Source organism: Salmo salar, chromosome ssa29, assembly GCF_905237065.1.
Source record: "Salmo salar chromosome ssa29, Ssal_v3.1, whole genome shotgun sequence".
NCBI classification, from domain to species: Eukaryota; Metazoa; Chordata; class Actinopteri; order Salmoniformes; family Salmonidae; genus Salmo; species Salmo salar.
In genome coordinates this window covers 33,975,001-33,995,000 of record NC_059470.1, presented here as the reverse complement: position 1 = coordinate 33,995,000, position 20,000 = coordinate 33,975,001, and the positions used below count along the sequence as shown (strand labels likewise).

The window sequence follows — 20,000 nt, the reverse complement described above, 5'->3', positions numbered from 1 at the left end:
GCTATTATCAGAGCATTTGGTTCCCATGGTAACCCTCTTCACAACGCTATTATCAGAGCATTTCTAATGCCCAATGAGTTATTTTTTTTAAATGTATTAAACCTTTATTTAAATAGGCAAGTCAGTTAAGAACAAATACTTATGCATAATGCACTAGAATAGCTTCTAATGAACATCTATAACTGCATTCACAAAGCATTATGAGCAGCAGATGAAATGTTCCAGACACACAAACACACACACACACACACACACACACACACACACACACACACACACATCTCACCGGTCCTGTTTGGCACGTTTGTCGCCTGAGGCGAAGCGTACCTCTCCATCTCCTTTTGGTCTGCCATACACACTAAGAGACTCATTCTGAAAAAGGGGGGAGAATGAAAGACAGAGGTCACACTCAAAACCCAAGCTATCCTTCACAATGGCTTTCTTATCAAGATGAATTGCTTACAAGGTTTTCAATGGATTTCTGATACTGGGCTATGTCTCTCAGGGTTTCGTTGTCTCTCTTCACTTCATTGATATACTGGGCCAGGTCCTACAGTACACAACACAAAGAAGACAAAACAACAAACAAAGACTGTACATTCCAGATGGGTGCATTTTGACAGACTGTACATTCCAGATGGGTGCATTTTGACAGACTGTACATTCCAGATGGGTGCATTTTGACAGACTGTACATTCCAGATGGCTGCATTTTGACAGACTATACATTCCAGATGGGTGCATTTTGACAGACTGTACATTCCAGATGGCTGCATTTTGACAGACTGTACATTCCAGATGGCTGCATTTTGACAGACTGTACATTCCAGATGGCTGCATTTTGACAGACTGTACATTCCAGATGGCTGCATTTTGACAGACTGTACATTCCAGATGGCTGCATTTTGACAGACTGTACATTCCAGATGAGTGCATTTTGACAGACTGTACATTCCAGATGGCTGCATTTTGACAGACTGTACATTCCAGATGGGTGCATTTTGACAGACTGTACATTCCAGATGGCTGCATTTTGACAGACTGTACATTCCAGATGGATGCATTTTGACAGACTATACATTCCTGATGGGTGCATTTTGACAGACTGTACATTCCAGATGGGTACATTTTGACAGACTATATGAGTGTTTTCTAATGCTCTTCCATACAGTTGCCTAGGTAATAGGTCACAGTTTCTTCATTAGTTCTGTACTAGAGTCAAGCAATATTATCATGATGTAAATCCTACCCCCCTGCAATGTCAACATTTTTCTAGAGGACTTGTCTCTCTCTCTCTCTCTCTCTCTCTGAGCACCATGATTAATGACTTTGCCGGAGAACATTGTGTAAATCTTCCTCTCAACACAGAGTGAGTCTGATTCAAGTAGCTCTGTTTAAAACCCCATCTATCTTTAGGCCTGAGATAATCAGCACTGAAAACCAGCTCGCTGTTGTCGCACCGTACGACCTGATGCAATGAAACACTCCAGGAATATTAACCACATTAGCTTGATACCCCCAATCAATGTCAAGTGGATCATTTAACCAATTGAAATCATTGCAGACCCCTCAGAGTAAATGTACACTTTTATCCCCAACGAGACTCACTTCCTGTTCTTTCCTACTACCTGTTTTTTCCTGCTACCAGTACTTTCCTGCTACCAGTACTTTCCTGCTAGTGGTTAGAGTGTTAGACTAGTAACCGAAAGGTTGCAAGATCGAATCCCCGAGCTGACAAGGTACAAAATCTGTCGTTCTGCCCCTGAATAGAGCAGTTAACCAAAATGTTCCTAGGCCGTCATTGAAAATAAGAATTTGTTCTTAACTGACTTGCCTAGTTAAATAAAAAAATCATGCTACCTGTTCTTTCCTGCTACCTACATCTTCAACACCCAGCACGTCAAGACTCAAGAGAGACAACAGATTATTTAAAGTTCCGACTTCATAACAAACAATTAATTAAAAAAAGCAAATGATGCACTATAAACCTTTGTCAAAGAGAGATGGGGAGCCTCCTCCCATAGTGTCACCTCTGGCCATTTCTAAGCCAAACAGAACAACTTCCTAGTATTTACATGTGTTGGTGGCAGGGCAAACTGGCTCTAACCAGAATAGAAAGAGGAGTGGGAGGCCCCGGTGCACAACTGAGCAAGAGGACAAGTACATTAGAGTGTCTAGTTTGAGAAACAGACGCCTCACAAGTCCTCAACTGGCAGATTCATTAAATAGTACCCGCAAAACACCAGTCTCAACATCAACAGTGAAGAGGTGACTCCGGGATGCTGGCCTTCTAGGCAGAGTTGCAAATAAAAAGCCATATCTCAGACTGGCCAATAAAAAGATTAAGATGGGCAAAAGAACACAGACACTGGACAGAGGAACTCTGCCTAGAAGGCCAGCATCCTGGAGTCGCCTCTTCACTGTAGACGTTATACATACATAACTAACTATATACAGTAATACATACATAACTGACTATATAGAGTAATACATACATGACTATATACAGTAATACATACATAACTAACTATATAGAGTAATACATACATGACTATATACAGTAATACATACATAACTGACTATATACAGTAATACATACATAACTATATACAGTAATACATACATAACTGACTATATACAGTAATACATACATAACTGACTATATACAGTAACACATACATAACTAACTATATACAGTAATACATACATAACTATATACAGTAATACATACATAACTGACTATATACAGTAATACATACATAACTATATACAGTAATACATACATAACTATATACAGTAATACATACATAACTGACTATATACAGTAATACATACATAACTATATACAGTAATACATACATAACTATATACAGTAATACATACATAACTGACTATATACAGTAATACATACATAACTATATACAGTAATACATACATAACTATATACAGTAATACATACATAACTGACTATATACAGTAATACATACATAACTATATACAGTAATACATACATAACTAACTATATACAGTAATACATACATAACTTTATACAGTAATACATACATAACTATATACAGTAATACATACATAACTATATACAGTAATACATACATAACTGACTATATACAGTAATACATACATAACTAACTATATACAGTAATACATACATAACTAACTATATACAGTAATACATACATAACTAACTATATACAGTAATACATACATAACTATATACAGTAATATATACATAACTGAATATATACAGTAATACATACATAACTATATACAGTAATACATACATAACTATATACAGTAATACATACATAACTGACTATATACAGTAATACATACATAACTATATACAGTAATACATACATAACTATATACAGTAATACATACATAACTGACTATATACAGTAATACATACATAACTATATACAGTAATACATACATAACTAACTATATACAGTAATACATACATAACTATATACAGTAATACATACATAACTATATACAGTAATACATACATAACTATATACAGTAATACATACATAACTGACTATATACAGTAATACATACATAACTAACTATATACAGTAATACATACATAACTAACTATATACATTAATACATACATAACTAACTATATACAGTAATACATACATAACTATATACAGTAATACATACATAACTAACTATATACAGTAATACATACATAACTATATACAGTAATACATACATAACTAACTATATAGAGTAACTAGAGACGGTTTGGCTTGAGTCACTAATACATAACCTGAAGACTGAGATAGTAGATGTAGGCTACTCACTAATGTAGCTGGTGTGCTTGCCTGTGTGTCTGTGTGTGTGTGTATGCCTGCAAAACCTGTGTGCCAATCTCCTCACGTGTGTGTGAGTGTGTGTGTGAGTGTGTGTGTATGCATGTGTGTGCGTGTGTGTGTGTGTGTGTGTGTGTGTGTGTGTGTGTGTGTGTGTGTGTGTGTGTGTGTGTGTGTGTGTGTGTGTGTGTGTGTGTGGTTCAGGTGAGTAGAGTAACAACTCATACCTTTATGGCATCCAGGGCCATCCGCAAATTGCTCTTGTCAGCCGCGTCGTTTGTGTGTTTCACTAATTCCTGTTGTTGGATCAAAACAAAACACAAGAACAATAAGTGAGTGTCTAGTCTTCAGACAGTCTTTATTCTCTGTTTTCACCAGCTAGCTAATTAGCCACACAGAGCCCTGACAGGAGTCCTGAGAGAAGCCCTGAGAGATGCCCTAACAGGAGTCCTGAGAGAAGCCCTGATAGGAGTCCTGAGAGAAGCCCTGAGAGATGCCCTAACAGGAGTCCTGAGAGAAGCCCTGATAGGAGTCCTGAGAGAAGCCCTAAGAGATGCCCTAACAGGAGTCCTGAGAGAAGCCCTGACAGGAGTCCTGAGAGAAGCCCTGACAGGAGTCCTGAGAGAAGCCCTGACAGGAGTCCTGAGAGAAGCCCTGACAGGAGTCCTGACAGAAGCCCTGACAGGAGTCCTGAGAGAAGCACAGACAGAAGCCCAGACATGACCCCTAGACAGGAGTCCTGAGAGAAGCCCAGACAGGAGTCCTGAGAGAAGCCCTGACAGGAGTCCTGAGAGAAGCCCTGACAGGAGTCCTGAGAGAAGCCCTGACAGGAGTCCTGAGAGAAGCCCTGACAGGAGTCCTGAGAGAAGCACAGACAGAAGCCCAGACATGACCCCTAGACAGGAGTCCTGAGAGAAGCCCAGACAGGAGTCCTGAGAGAAGCCCTGACAGGAGTCCTGAGAGAAGCCCTGACAGGAGTCCTGAGAGAAGCCCTGACAGGAGTCCTGAGAGAAGCCCTGACAGGAGTCCTGAGAGAAGCACAGACAGAAGCCCAGACATGACCCCTAGACAGGAGTCCTGAGAGAAGCCCAGACAGGAGTGAGCAAAACAGAGATGACAGGTAGGCATTAGGCATTCTCTCATCTCTCTCTGCCTGACAGTTCAGCTACTGATCAACATCATAGACACACAGTGTTAACCAAGGTTCTACCACGCTATAAATGTGCTGCGTTTATCAGGTGATGTTGTGTTGTTTGACATTTATGAGGAGATGTTTCTTCTCATTTAATACCTCAGAGATAGAGAAAAAAACAAGGACAACCAAACAAAGTGATCGCTAATGGGGCCCGGCTCCACAAGGGGGAAAAAGGGGGCGTAGCTCCCTGAGTTGAAAGTTGTGCTCCCTCAGTTTTAGTTTTATGTCCTTATATAAAAATAGCCAAAAAAGTTTTTAAAAATTATCGAGTGACAGGTTGGCGCAAAATCTGAATCTCCGCTGCACTGTGTTAGCACAATGGACAGAGCACATCGCGGAATGTGTAGGGGGGCTATGGTAAGCCACTGGTTAGGTATGACTTTTTCGGGCCTCCATAAAAAGCAGGAAAAACACTTATCTGTAGTAGGCTAAGTGAATACTGTACTGTTCAGTTTATATATGTTACCCTCTTGGCATTGATTTTCACTGCTACGCAGATGATACACAACTTTACATTTCTGTGTCACCAGAGGATTTTAGCTCCACGGATAAATTATTAGACTGTATTAGTGATTTAAATACTAGAACGGCTCACAACTTCCTCCAGCTAAATCAAGACGAGACCGAGGTACTTATTGTTGGAGCCAAAGCACAGAGACAGAATTTGGCCGCACGGGCAATAAACAGGCAATAAATATATAAAATACCAGGTAAAAACCTGGTCTACGCAAGAAAGCCATTGATCAACTGCAAAACATACAGAATGCTGCAGCACGGGTACTGACCAAGACCAGATGGAGAGGACCCATCACACCCGTTTTAATGTCTCGGACAATTATTTCAGGTCCGGTACCATCATTGGGACCCGGGTGTGAAAGATTCAGCAGGCTACTGGCATTACACACCTGGCTAAAAGATTACTGTAGCTCTGTTGGAATAACTTTTATAGATAACTTCGATACCTTCTGGAAACAGAAGATTTTTTACAGGAATGAGTTCATCCAAATCATCTTGGCTTTTCAAGGCTGCATTGAGACAGTGACTTATCAATGACCCCCAAGCACAGCTCAGTTAATCCCTTCCATTGTGTTACTGAGTTGTCAAAATGCTGCAGCAAATGTACATTATTCCAGGGACGTTGGCAGACACAATGAAAGCAACTTAACGTATGTCCCCTGATTGCCCTGAATATCTCTGTTGATCCTACAGCTATTGTATGCAGTAATCATGTGCCTATCTACCAGAGTTATACTGTTAGCACTGAGGCGATGTGCACTAGGAGAAAATCCACGGTGTGCAGCTCACCCTGCACTATCAGCTCCAATATAAATAACATGAGCATGTCTACTGCTGATAAGCTTCTCAGTAAAGTAATAAAAACAATCCAGCTTCCCATAAAAGTGCTAAAAATAGCCCACGTTAACATATGTAGCCTAAGAAACAAGGTTCATGAAATCAATAACTTGCTAGTAACAGATGACACTGATATTCTGACTACAGTGGTAGCAATACATGGTTATAAAATCTAAAGAAAAGACAGACATGCCAATGGTGTTGCGGTCTATATTCAGAACCACATTCCTGTAAAGCTTAAATACTGTTGAAGTAATATGGCAACAGGTTCATCTGCCTCACCTAAAGCCCATTCTGGTGGGAAGCTGCTATAGACCACCAAGTGCTAACAGTCAGTATCTGGATAACATGTGTGAAATGCTTAGTAATGTGAGTGATATCAACAGAGAAGCATATTTTCTGAGTGATTTCAATATTGACTGGCATTCATCAAGCTGCCCACTCAAGAAAAAGCTTCAAACTGTAACCAATGCCTGTAACCTGGTTCAGGTTGCCAGTCAACCTATTAGGGTAGTTACAAACAGCACAGGAATGAAATCATCAACATTTATTAATCACATCTTTACTAATGCTGCAGAAATTAGCTTTACGGCAGTATCCAAATCCATTGGATGTAGTGATCGAAATATAGTAGCCATATCTAGGAAAACCAAAGTTCCAAAGGCTGGGCCTAATATAGTGTATAAGATGTATGCTGATGTCTCAACACTATACATGTCAGCTACTACAGCGACTGAAATGACTGCAACACTTAACAAAGAGCTGCAGTTAGTTTCAGAATGGGTGGGAAGAAATAAGTTAGTACTAAATGTGACAAATCATTCACTAAACCCTAAACCTCATCTAAATCTTGCAATGAATAATGTGGAAATTTAGTAAATTGAGGTGACTAAATTGCTTGCAGTAACCCTGGATTGTAAAATATCATGATCAAAACATGTTGATACAATAGTAGCTAAGATGGGGAGAAGTCTGTCTATAATAAAGCACTGCTCTGCCTTCTTAACAACACTATCAACAAGGCAGGTCCTACAGCCCTTATTTTTGTCATTCCTGGACTACTGTTTAGTCATGTGGTCAGGTGCCACAAAGAGAGACTTACGAAAATTACAATTGGCTCAGAACAGGGTAGCACGGCTGGCCCTTAATTGTACACGGAGAGCTAACATTAATAATATGCATGTCAATCTCTCCTGGCTCAAAGTGGAGGAGTAGTGACTTCATCACTAATTGTTTTTGTAAGAAGTGTTGACAAACTGAATCCACCAAGCTGTCTGTTTAAACTACTAGCAAACAGCTCGGTCACCCATGCATACCCCACAAGACACGCCACCAGAGGTATCTTCACAACCCAGAACAGACTATGGGAGGCGCACAGTACTACATAGAGCCATGACTACATGGATCTCTACTCCACATAAGGTAACTGATGCAAGCAGTAGAGATAAAAATACACCTTATGGAACAGTAGGTACTGTGAAGAGACATACACACAGGTACAGACAAACGCACACACACATACATTGTAATATTGCTGTATGGTGGTATTATACATTTTGTATTGTAGATATGTAGTGGTGTAATAATGTTATATGATGCACTGTTTTCTCTTTTTTTATGTGTGATGTAAGTGCCTTAATGTGTTTGGACCCCAGGAAGAATAGCTGCTGCTGCCTTGGCAGGAACTAATGGGGATCCCTAATAAACCCCAGGAAGAGTAGCTGCTGCCTTGGCAGGAACTAATGGGGATCCCTAATAAACCCCAGGAAGAGTAGCTGCTGCCTTGGCAGGAACTAATGGGGATCCATAATAAACCCCAGGAAGAGTAGCTGTTGCCTTGGCAGGAACTAATGGGGATCCATAATAAACCCCAGGAAGAGTAGCTGTTGCCTTGGCAGGAACTAATGGGGATCCATAATAAACCCCAGGAAGAGTAGCTGTTGCCTTGGCAGGAACTAATGGGGATCCATAATAAACCCCAGGAAGAGTAGCTGTTGCCTTGGCAGGAACTAATGGGGATCCATAATAAACCCCAGGAAGAGTAGCTGCTGCCTTGGCAGGAACTAATGGGGATCCATAATAAACCCCAGGAAGAGTAGCTGCTGCCTTGGCAGGAACTAATGGGGATCCATAATAAACCCCAGGAAGAGTAGCTGCTGCCTTGGCAGGAACTAATGGGGATCCATAATAAACCCCAGGAAGAGTAGCTGCTGCCTTGGCAGGAACTAATGGGGATCCCATAAGAGTGAAGGGAGATGGCGCCAGAGGAGATGGTTGCCGTTTTACGGTCCCATAACCAATTGTGCTATTTTGTGTGTTTCTCCGTGTTATGGGTAACTTATTTTGTACATATTGTTTCTGCCACCGTCTCTTATGACTGAAAATAGCTTCTAGATATCAGGACAGCGATTACTCATCCCGTAATGGAAGATTATTTTCTTCTACGAGTCAGATGCGAAGGATTTACTCCAGACACCAGACAAGGCCCAAATCCCCGTCATTCACATGAGAAAGAGACGGAGATATCGGGGACTAGGTCTGAGGGCCTTGTAAGGATCAGACGGCGAATGGGTAATCTTCCTTTACCATCGGTCCTATTAGCCAACGTACAATTATTGGATAATAAATTAGACGAACAACGAGCTTGTATATCCTACCTACGGGACATTGGAAACTGTAATATCATATGTTTCACCGAGTCGTGGCTGAACGATGACGTGAATTACATACAGCTGGTGGGTTTTACGCTTTTTCGCCAGGATAGAACAGCAGCCTCTGGTAAGACAAGGGGTAGCGGTCTATGTATATTTGTAAACAACAGCTGGTGCACGAATCTAAGGAAGTCTCGAGGTTTTGCTTGCCTGAGGTAGAGTATCTCATGATAAACTGTAGACCACACTATTTACCAAGAGAGTTTTCCTCTATATTCTTCGTAGCTGTCTATTTACCACCACAGACCGATGCTGGCACTAAGACCGCACTCAATGAGCTGTATACGGCCATAAGCAAACAGGAAAACGCTCATCCAGAGGCGGCACTCCTAGTGGCCTGGGACTTTAATACAGGGAAACTTAAATCCATTTTAGGATACTACTTTCAGCATTTAGTTTGCATTGTTTTGGTAGACAGCTGTGTGTACGTTTGCATTCACATAAGCTGTTTGTAATTGGTGAATTACCCTAGCTATCTTGTAGCCTATATTCAATACCAAAACGGTCTTGCTTTAGTGTGTAGGGCGCTGTCCATTGTGCTGATACAGTGCAGATGGGCTACAGATTTTGGGCCAACCTGTCACTTCAAAAGCATTCATTGGTCTCAGGGTGTCTCTGCGTTTTAACTTTATGTTTATTGTGGTAAAGCAATAATAAACGGGGCAGCAGGTAGCCTAGTGGTTAGAGCGTTGGGCCAGTAACCGAAATGTTGCTAGATTGAATCCCCGAGCTGACAAGGTAAAAATCTGTCGTTCTGCCCCTGAACAAGGCAGTTAACCCACTGTTCCTAGGCTGTCATTGTCATTGTAAAATAACAGCTGCATTTAATATAATTACAATGCAAGAACCCCCAGACATGTTGCACCCTCACCAATTTCAACTACCCCCTTAGTCACTTTATGCTGCCGCTGGGTCTGCCGCCAATTACCACTTTCATTACACACAGGTAGGTTGCTGTGCACATTCACACACACACACACACACACACACACACACACACACACACACACACACACACACACACACACACACACACACACACACACACACACACACACACACACACACACACACACACACACACACAGTGGCAAGAAAAAGTATGTGAACCCTTTGGAATTACCTGGATTTCTTCATAAATTGGTCCTAAAATTAAATCTGATCTTCATCTAAGTCACAACAATAGACCAACACAGTCTGCTTTAACTAATAACATACACATTACTGTATTTTTCTTGTCTATATTGAATACATCATTTAAACATTCACAGTGTAGGTTGGAAAAAGTATGTGAACCCCTAGGCTAATGACTTCTCCAACAGCTAATTGGAGTTAGGAGTCAGCTAACCTGGAGTCCAATCAATATGATGAGATTGGAGATGTTGGTTAGAGCTGCCGTGCCCAATAAAAAACACACACACAATTTTAGTTTGCTATTCACAAGAAGCATTGCCTGATGTGAACCATGCCTTAAACAAAATAGATCTCAGAAGACCTAAGATTAAGAATTGTTGACTTGCATGAAGCTGGAAAGGGTTACAAAAGTATCTCTAAAAGCCTTGATGTTCATGAGTCCATGGTAAGAAAAATTGTCTATAAATGGAGAAAGTTCAGCACTGTTGCTACTCTCCCTAGGAGTGGCCATCCTGCAAAGATGACTGCATGAGCACAGTACAGAATGCTCAATGAGGTTAAGAAGAATCCTAGAGTGTCAGCTAAAGACTTACAGAAATATCTGGAACATGCAAACATCTCTGTTGACGAGTCTACGATACGTAAAACACTAAACAAGAATGGTGTTCATGGGAAGACACCACGGAAGAAGCCACTGCTGTCCAAAAAAAACATTGCTGCACGTCTGAAGTTCGCAAAAGTGCACCTGGATGTTCCACAGCGCTACTGGCAAAATATTCTGTGGACAGATGAAACTACAGTTGAGTTGTTTGGAAGGAACACACAACACTATGTGTGGAGAAAAAAATGCACAGAACACCAACATCAAAACCTCATCCCAACTGTAAAGTATGGTGGAGGGAGCATCATGGTTTGGGGCTGCTTTGCTGCCTCAGGGCCTTCATTCCAAAATGAATTCCCAAGTTTATCAAGACATTTTGCAGGAGAATGTAAGGCTATCTGTCCGCCAATTGAAGCTCAACAGAAGTTGGGTGATGCAACAGGACAACGACCCAAAACACAGAGGTCAATTAACAACAGAATGGCTTCAACTGAAGAAAATGGCCCATTCAGAGTTCTGACCTCAACCCGACTGAGATGCTGTGGCATGACCTCGAGAGAGCAGTTCACATCAGACATCCCAAGAATATTGCTGAACTGAAACAGTTTTGTAAAGAGGAATGGTCCACTACCTCCATCCTGACCGCTGTGCAGGTCTGATCCACAACTACAGAAAACGTTTGAGGTTATATTTGCCAAAGGCGGGTCAACCAGTTATTAAGTCCAAGGGTTCACATACTTTTTCCACCCTGCACTGTGAATGTTTACACTGTGTGTTTAATAAAGACATGAAAACGTAGAATTGTTTGTGTATTATTAGTTTAAGAAGAATGTGTATTGTTGTGACTTAGATGAAGATCAGATCAAATTTTATGACCAATTTATGCAGAAATCCAGGTAATTCCAAAGGCTTCACATACTTTTTCTTGCCACTGTATATCCTACCACACACACACATACACACACAGACACATCTATACCACACACGCACACACAACTATCCTACCACACACACACATCTATACTACACCACACACATTTATTCTACCACACACACACCTATGCTACCACACACACATCTATGCTACCACACACACATCTATACCACACAAACACACACACATCTATACCACACACACACACACACACATCTATACCACACACACACACACACACATCTATACCACACACACACACACACATCTATACCACACAAACACACACACCTGGAAATTACAACCAACACCACAATCCTGAATAGGAAATAAAAAGGTGGGATTCCATGAAAGAACACAGTAATGTACAGTGGCTTTAATTGCTTTCCTGTAGCTGGCATGGCATAAACAAGACATCTAGGCCGTCTGTCTGTCCTTGTGGTGGAGGATAAGGAAGGTTACCATGCATGTCCTTCACACACACACACACACACACACACACACACACACACACACACACACACACACACACACACACACACACACACACACACACACACACACACACACACACACACACACACACACACACACAGAGCCCAGTTAAATGACTTACTTCCCCTCTCCTTCAGTCCCCTCCCGCTGGGTCGTATGTGTCAGCCTAGCACTCCTCAAATCCCAGGTGTCACTCAAGCTGAATCTGGCCATTACTATCACAAGCAACGTGACAGGACCCTATTTTTCATCCTCTGGTCCTAACACCCACCCACACAGGGACTGCACATAGTACAAGCTTATTGATGGATCCCAGTTCTAGTGAGTTTAGGGAACAGAAAGACATTAATGGAGAGGAACGAGAGCTAGAGAGTGAAAGAGAGACGGAGAGAGAGAGAGAGAGAGAGAGAGAGAGAGAGAGAGAGAGAGAGAGCATTCTGACACTACTGGCATATTGATGGATTCTGGTTACAGTGAGTTAGGGACTGAGCCAGAGGAGGAGGAGAAGACGGAGACTTTCCTCCCTGATCTCCCCCCTCTCTATCTCCCTCCCTCCCAACCTTACCTCCGCTACCTCCCTCCTTCCTGCCCCAGGAGCATGCTCCCTCCAGTGGAGCGGATCAGGGGCCTGTCACATGCCAGGCCTGGTCCTCGAGGGAAGTGAGAGGAGTAAAGCGGGAAGACGGTGAGGGAAGTGAGGCGAGGCGAGGACCTGACCGCCAGTCACGCATGTCAACCCCCTAGATGCGTACACACAAACCTTTTCAACTAGCCCCTGAATGCTAACCTGTCCGCTCACACAGTGGTGACGTCTAGGAGAGCTACAGGAGTCAGGGCCAGATGGCTGATTGACTGACTATAGTGGTGACGTCTAGGAGAGCTGCAGGAGTCAGGGCCAGAGGGCTGATTGACTGACTATAGTGGTGACGTCTAGGAGAGCTGCAGAAGTCAGGGCCAGATGGCTGATTGACTGACTATAGTGGTGACGTCTAGGAGAGCTGCAGGAGTCAGGGCCAGAGGGCTGATTGACTGACTATAGTGGTGACGTCTAGGAGAGCTGCAGGAGTCAGGGCCAGAGGGCTGATTGACTGACTATAGGGCTGATTGACTGACTATAGGGCTGATTGACTGACTATAGGGCTGATTGACTGACTATAGTGGTGACGTCTAGGAGAGCTGCAGGAGTCAGGGCCAGAGGGCTGATTGACTGACTATAGTGGTTACGTCTAGGAGAGCTGCAGGAGTCAGGGCCAGAGGGCTGATTGACTGACTATAGTGGTGACGTCTAGGAGAGCTGCAGGAGTCAGGGCCAGATGGCTGATTGACTGACTATAGGGCTGATTGACTGACTATAGTGGTTACGTCTAGGAGAGCTGCAGGAGTCAAGGCCAGAGGGCTGATTGACTGACTATAGTGGTGACGTCTAGGAGAGCTGCAGAAGTCAGGGCCAGAGGGCTGATTGGCTGACTATAGGGCTGATTGACTGACTATAGGGCTGATTGACTGACTATAGGGCTGATTGACTGACTATAGGGCTGATTGACTGACTATAGTGGTGACGTCTAGGAGGGCTGCAGGAGTCAGGGCCAGAGGGCTGATTGACTGACTATAGTGGTGACGTCTAGGAGAGCTGCAGGAGTCAGGGCCAGAGGGCTGATTGACTGACTATAGTGGTGACGTCTAGGAGAGCTGCAGGAGTCAGGGCCAGAGGGCTGATTGACTGACTATAGTGGTGACGTCTAGGAGGGCTGCAGGAGTCAGGGCCAGAGGGCTGATTGGCTGACTATAGGGCTGATTGACTGACTATAGTGGTGACGTCTAGGAGAGCTGCAGGAGTCAGGGCCAGAGTGCTGATTGACTGACTATAGTGGTGACGTCTAGGAGAGCTGCAGGAGTCAGGGCCAGAGGGCTGATTGACTGACTATAGGGCTGATTGACTGACTATAGGGCTGATTGACTGACTATAGTGGTGACGTCTAGGAGGGCTGCAGGAGTCAGGGCCAGAGGGCTGATTGACTGACTATAGGGCTGATTGACTGACTATAGGGCTGATTGACTGACTATAGTGGTTACGTCTAGGAGGGCTGCAGGAGCCATATCACACTATACTCTTAGAAAAAAGGGTTCAAAAGGGTTCTTCGGTTGTGCCTAATAGGAGAACCCTTTGAATAGCCCTTTTTAGTTCCAGGTAGAACCCTTCTGGGTTCCATGTAGAACCATTTCCACAGAGGGAACCAAAAAGGGTTCTTCAAAGGGTTCTCCTATGGGGACAACCGAAGAACCCTTTTAGGTTCTAGATAGCACCTTCTTTTCTAAGAGCATATTATGAGTGTCATTATAGCTAGTGTGATAATGTGTTCCTCCTTCCTGTGTGTGTGACAGTGAGAAAGCTGTGGAGGATGAAGAGGATCTGTATGACTGTGTCTACGATGATGAAGATGGTGGTGAGATCTACGAAGATCTGATGAAGGCTGAGCTCTCTCTCTCTCTCTTTCTCTCTCTCTCAAGTGGAATAAGCAAAAGGCAAATGAACAATCAGAAATTATCAGTAAACATTCAACTCACAAAAGTTTTAAAAGAATATAGACATTTTTAATGTTATATTATTGGCTATGTACAGTGTTGTAACAATGTGCAAGTAGTTGAAGTATGAAAGGGAACATAAATAAACGTATAAATACAGTCACAGTGGTCAGGTATTCTGCCACTGTGTACTCTCTGTTTAGGGACAAATAGCATTCTAGTTTGCTCAGTTTTTTTGTTAATGCTTTCCAATGTGTCAAGTAATTATCTTTTTGTTTTCTCATGATTTGGTTTGGTCTAATTGTGTTGCTGTCCTGAGGCTCTGTGGGGTCTGTTTGTGTTTGTGAACAGAGTCCCAGTACCAGCTTGCTGAGTGGCCTCTCATATGATATTTTGGGAAAAATACTATTTTACATTTGCTCAGTACATTGTTTTCACTGAGGAAATGTACGAGTCTGCTGTTAATGATAATCATGAGGATTTTCCCAAGGTTGCTGTTGACACATATCCCATGGTAGTTATTGGGGTCGAATTTGTCTCCACTTTTGTGAATTGTGGTTAATTTTTGTAGGTTGTCTGGTTGAAATATTTAGATTTGATAAGGAAGCTGAGGTCAAATACAGTGAGCTCCAAAAGAGCTTTTGCTCTGTACTCCAGCACTTTGGATTTTAAGTTATACTATGAGGTTCAAGTAAAGACTGTCAGCTTAAATTGCTGGGTATTTTCATTCATAGCTGGTGAACAGTTTAGAAATTACAGAACTTTTCTACCTAAATCGCATTTTGTAATTAATTCCCAATTGTACCATTTTAGGGGACCAGAAGTATTTAGACATATTAAATTATATGTGTATTAAAGTAGTCAAAAGCGTAGTATCTGGTCCCATATTCCTAGAACATAATGATTACATCAAGCTTGTGTCTCTACAGACTTGTTGGATGCATTTCCTGTTTGTTTGGGTTGTGTTTCAGATACTTTTGTGCCCAATAGAAATTAATGGTAAATAATGAAGTGTCATTTTGGAGTCACATTTATTCTAAATAAGAATAGAATATGTTTCTAAACACTTCTACATTAATGTGGATACTACCATGATTACGGATAGTCCTGAATCAATCAAGAATAATGACGAGTGAGAAAATTACAGATGCCCAAATATCATACCCCCATCACAATAACAGGGGAGGTTAGCATTTTATATCATACCCCCAAGACATGCTAACCTCTCACCATTACAATAACAGGGGAGGTTAGCATTTTATATCATACCCCCAAGACATGCTAACCTCTCACCATTACCATAACAGGGAAGGTTAGCATTTTATATCATACCCCCAAGACATGCTAACCTCTCACCATTACAATAACAGGAGAGGTTAGCATTTTATATCATACCCCCAAGACATGCTAACCTCTCACCATTACCATAACAGGGAAGGTTAGCATTTTATATCATACCCCCAAGACATGTTAACCTCTCACCATTACAATAACAGGGAAGGTTAGCATTTTATATCATACCCCCAAGACATGCTAACCTCTCACCATTACAATAACAGGGGAGGTTAGCATTTTATATCATACCCCCAAGACATGCTAACCTCTCACCATTACAAAGCAGGGGAGGTTAGCATTTTATATCATACCCCCAAGACATGCTAACCTCTCACCATTACAATAACAGGGGAGGTTAGCATTTTATATCATACCCCCAAGACATGCTAACCTCTCACCATTACCATAACAGGGAAGGTTAGCATTTTATATCATACCCCCAAGACATGCTAACCTCTCACCATTACAATAACAGGAGAGGTTAGCATTTTATATCATACCCCCAAGACATGCTAACCTCTCACCATTACAAAGCAGGGGAGGTTAGCATTTTATATCATACTCCCAAGACATGCTAACCTCTCACCATTACAATAACAGGGAAGGTTCGCATTTTATATCATACCCCCAAGACATGCTAACCTCTCACCATTACAATAACAGGGAAGGTTAGCATTTTATATCATACCCCCAAGACATGCTAACCTCTCACCATTACAATAACAGGGGAGGTTAGCATTTTATATCATACCCCCAAGACATGCTAACCTCTCACCATTACAATAACAGGGAAGGTTAGCATTTTATATCATACCCCCAAGACATGCTAACCTCTCACCATTACAATAACAGGGAAGGTTAGCATTTTATATCATACCCCCAAGACATGCTAACCTCTCACCATTACAATAACAGGGAAGGTTAGCATTTTATATCATACCCCCAAGACATGCTAACCTCTCACCATTGCAATAACAGGGAAGGTTAGCATTTTATATCATACCCCCAAGACATGCTAACCTCTCACCATTACAATAACAGGGGAGGTTAGCATTTTACATCATACCCCCAAGACATGCTAACCTCTCACCATTACAATAACAGGGAAGGTTAGCATTTTATATCATACCCCCAAGACATGCTAACCTCTCACCATTACAATAACAGGGAAGGTTAGCATTTTATATCATACCCCCAAGACATGCTAACCTCTCACCATTACAATAACAGGGAAGGTTAGCATTTTTTATCATACCCCCAAGACATGCTAACCTCTCACCATTACAATAACAGGGGAGGTTAGCATTTTATATCATACCCCCAAGACATGCTAACCTCTCACCATTACAATAACAGGGAAGGTTAGCATTTTATATCATACCCCCAAGACATGCTAACCTCTCACCATTACAATAACAGGGAAGGTTAGCATTTTATATCATACCCCCAAGACATGCTAACCTCTCACCATTACAATAACAGGGAAGGTTAGCATTTTATATCATACCCCCAAGACATGCTAACCTCTCACCATTACAATAACAGGGAAGGTTAGCATTTTATATCATACCCCCAAGACATGCTAACCTCTCACCATTACAATAACAGGGAAGGTTAGCATTTTGGGGGGGGTATGATATTTGTGCAAAACATGTGTCACTGCCCCAATACTTTTGTAACTCACTGTATACTGTTTAAGCCAGTTACTGTAATTCACAGTATTCTGTTCTACTGCTGCAGTGAAACATTTTGTCCAGGAAGTTGTCTAAATGGGATTGAATTTGTTGTTGCCTAATTGTTTTCTGGTAGGATTCCACACTACTTTCCTTGCATCTATAGCATTTCTTAATATTACTCAGTTCCTTTGGCTTGGATGCCTCATGATTGAGTACTGGTCTGTTCAAGTAGAGTGTGATTTTGCTGTGATTTGATAGTGGTGTCAGTGGACTGACTGAACGCTCTGAGAGACTCTGGGTTGAGGTCAGTGATAAAGTAGTCTACAGTACTACTGCCAAGAGATGTGCTATAAGTGTACCTACTATAGGAGTCTCCTCAAAGCCTACCATTGACTATGTACAGACCCAGCGTGCGGCAGAGCTGCAGGAGTTGTGACATGTTTTTGTTGGTTGTTCTATTGTAGTTGTGGGGGGGGGGGCATATTCTCTCTCTCTCTCTGTTGTTTTTCCTTTCTTCTATTTTTCAGTCTGTTATTCTCTCTCTCTCATTCTTTTCTTTCTACCATACAAAAGGCATCTTGTCAGGACACACATAAAGGAGGGCAGAGCTAGTCCATGATCAAAACATGGATGGGTGTGCCTCCACTGTGGATAGTCAGTATTGCAGCTTTAGTCCTGCTACTGAGGTAACAGTGGAGTTAAGGTCGTTCTCTGAAGAGATCTTACCTGTAGAAGAAGGGGATACTTCAGTACCCGCTGCATAGGGACAACCAGCAGATCTCTCAGTGTAAACTTGCCATGGTTGGCTCTCTTTGCACATTCCTGAAAACAAAAAACAGAAATGAATTGAATGCAGTTCAATTGACTGATTGTAAGCCACTCTGGATAATGTAAAATCTGCTGAATGTAAAATACATGATAATGCACAGAATGTGAACTGTCACTGCATTGTAATAAAAAGCACATACAGTACCATTTAAAAGTTTGGACACACCTACTCATTCAAGGGTTTTTCTTTATTTTCACTATTTTCTACATTGTAGAATAATAGTGAAGACATCAAACCTATGAAATAACACATATGGAATCATGTAGCAACCAAAAAAGTGTTAAACAAATCAAAATAGATGTTATTATTTGAGATTCTTCAAAGTAGCCACTCTTTGCCTTGATGACAGCTTTGCACACTCTTGGCATTCTCTCAACCAGCTTCCCCTGGAATGCTTTTCCAACAATCTTGAAGGAGTTCACACATATGCTGAGCACTTGGCTGCTTTTCCTTCCCTCTGCGGTCCAACTCATCTCAAACCATCTCAATTGGGTTGAGGTCGGGTGATTGTGGAGGCCAGGTCATCTGATGCAGCACTCCATCACTCTCCCTGGTCAAATAGCCCTTACACAGCCTGGAGGTGTTTTGGGTCTTAGTCCTGTTGAAAAGAATGCTGTGGTAGCCATGCTGGTTAAGTGTTCTAAATAAATCACAGACAGTGTCACCAGCAAAGCACCCCCACATCATTACCCCTCCTCCTCCATGCTTCACAGTGGGAAACACACATGCGGAGATCATCCGTTCACCTAAAACCAAAGTGAGACGTGGTTGGAAACAAATATTTCAAATATAGACTCATCAGACCAAAGGACAGATTTCCACCGGTCTAATGTCCATTGATCGTGTTTCTTGGCCCAAGCAAGTCTCTTCTTCTTATTGGTGTCCTAGAGTAGTGGTTTCTTTGCAGCAATTCGACCATGAAGGCCTGATTCCCACAGTCTCCTCTGAACAGTTGATGTTGAGATGTGTCTGTTATTTGAACTCTGTGAAGCATTTATTTGGGCTGCAATTTCTGAGGCTGGTAACTCTAATGAACGTATCCTCTGCAGCAGAGGTAACTCTGGGTCTTCCTTTCCTGTGGCGGTCCTCATGAGAGCCAGTTTCATCATAGCGCTTGATCAAATCAAATCAAATGTATTTATATAGCCCTTCTTACATCAGCTGATATCTCAAAGTGCTGTACAGAAACCCAGCCTAAAACCCCAAACAGCAAGCAATGCAGGTGTAGAAGCGCGGTGGCTAGGAAAAACTCCCTAGAAAGGCCAAAACTTAGGAAGAAACCTAGAGAGGAACCAGGCTATGAGGGGTGGCCAGTCCTCTTCTGGCTGTGCCGGGTGGAGATTATAACAGAACATGGCCAAGATGTTCAAATGTTC

The 20,000-nt window shown here is 42.1% G+C and overlaps 1 protein-coding gene across 1 annotated transcript in view; it reads right to left on the bottom strand.

Moving 5' to 3' along the window:
- LOC100286462 (guanine nucleotide exchange factor VAV3) overlaps positions 1-20,000 on the bottom strand; it is a 174,144-nt gene that overhangs the window by 70,924 nt on the left and 83,220 nt on the right. The window contains exons 10-13 of the mRNA XM_045710531.1: positions 18,522-18,617; positions 4,066-4,134; positions 464-550; positions 287-372 (exon numbers count right to left, since the gene is read on the bottom strand). Of these exons, the coding sequence (XP_045566487.1) occupies positions 287-372; positions 464-550; positions 4,066-4,134; positions 18,522-18,617 (338 nt within the window). The remainder of the gene's footprint in view (positions 1-286; positions 373-463; positions 551-4,065; positions 4,135-18,521; positions 18,618-20,000) is intronic.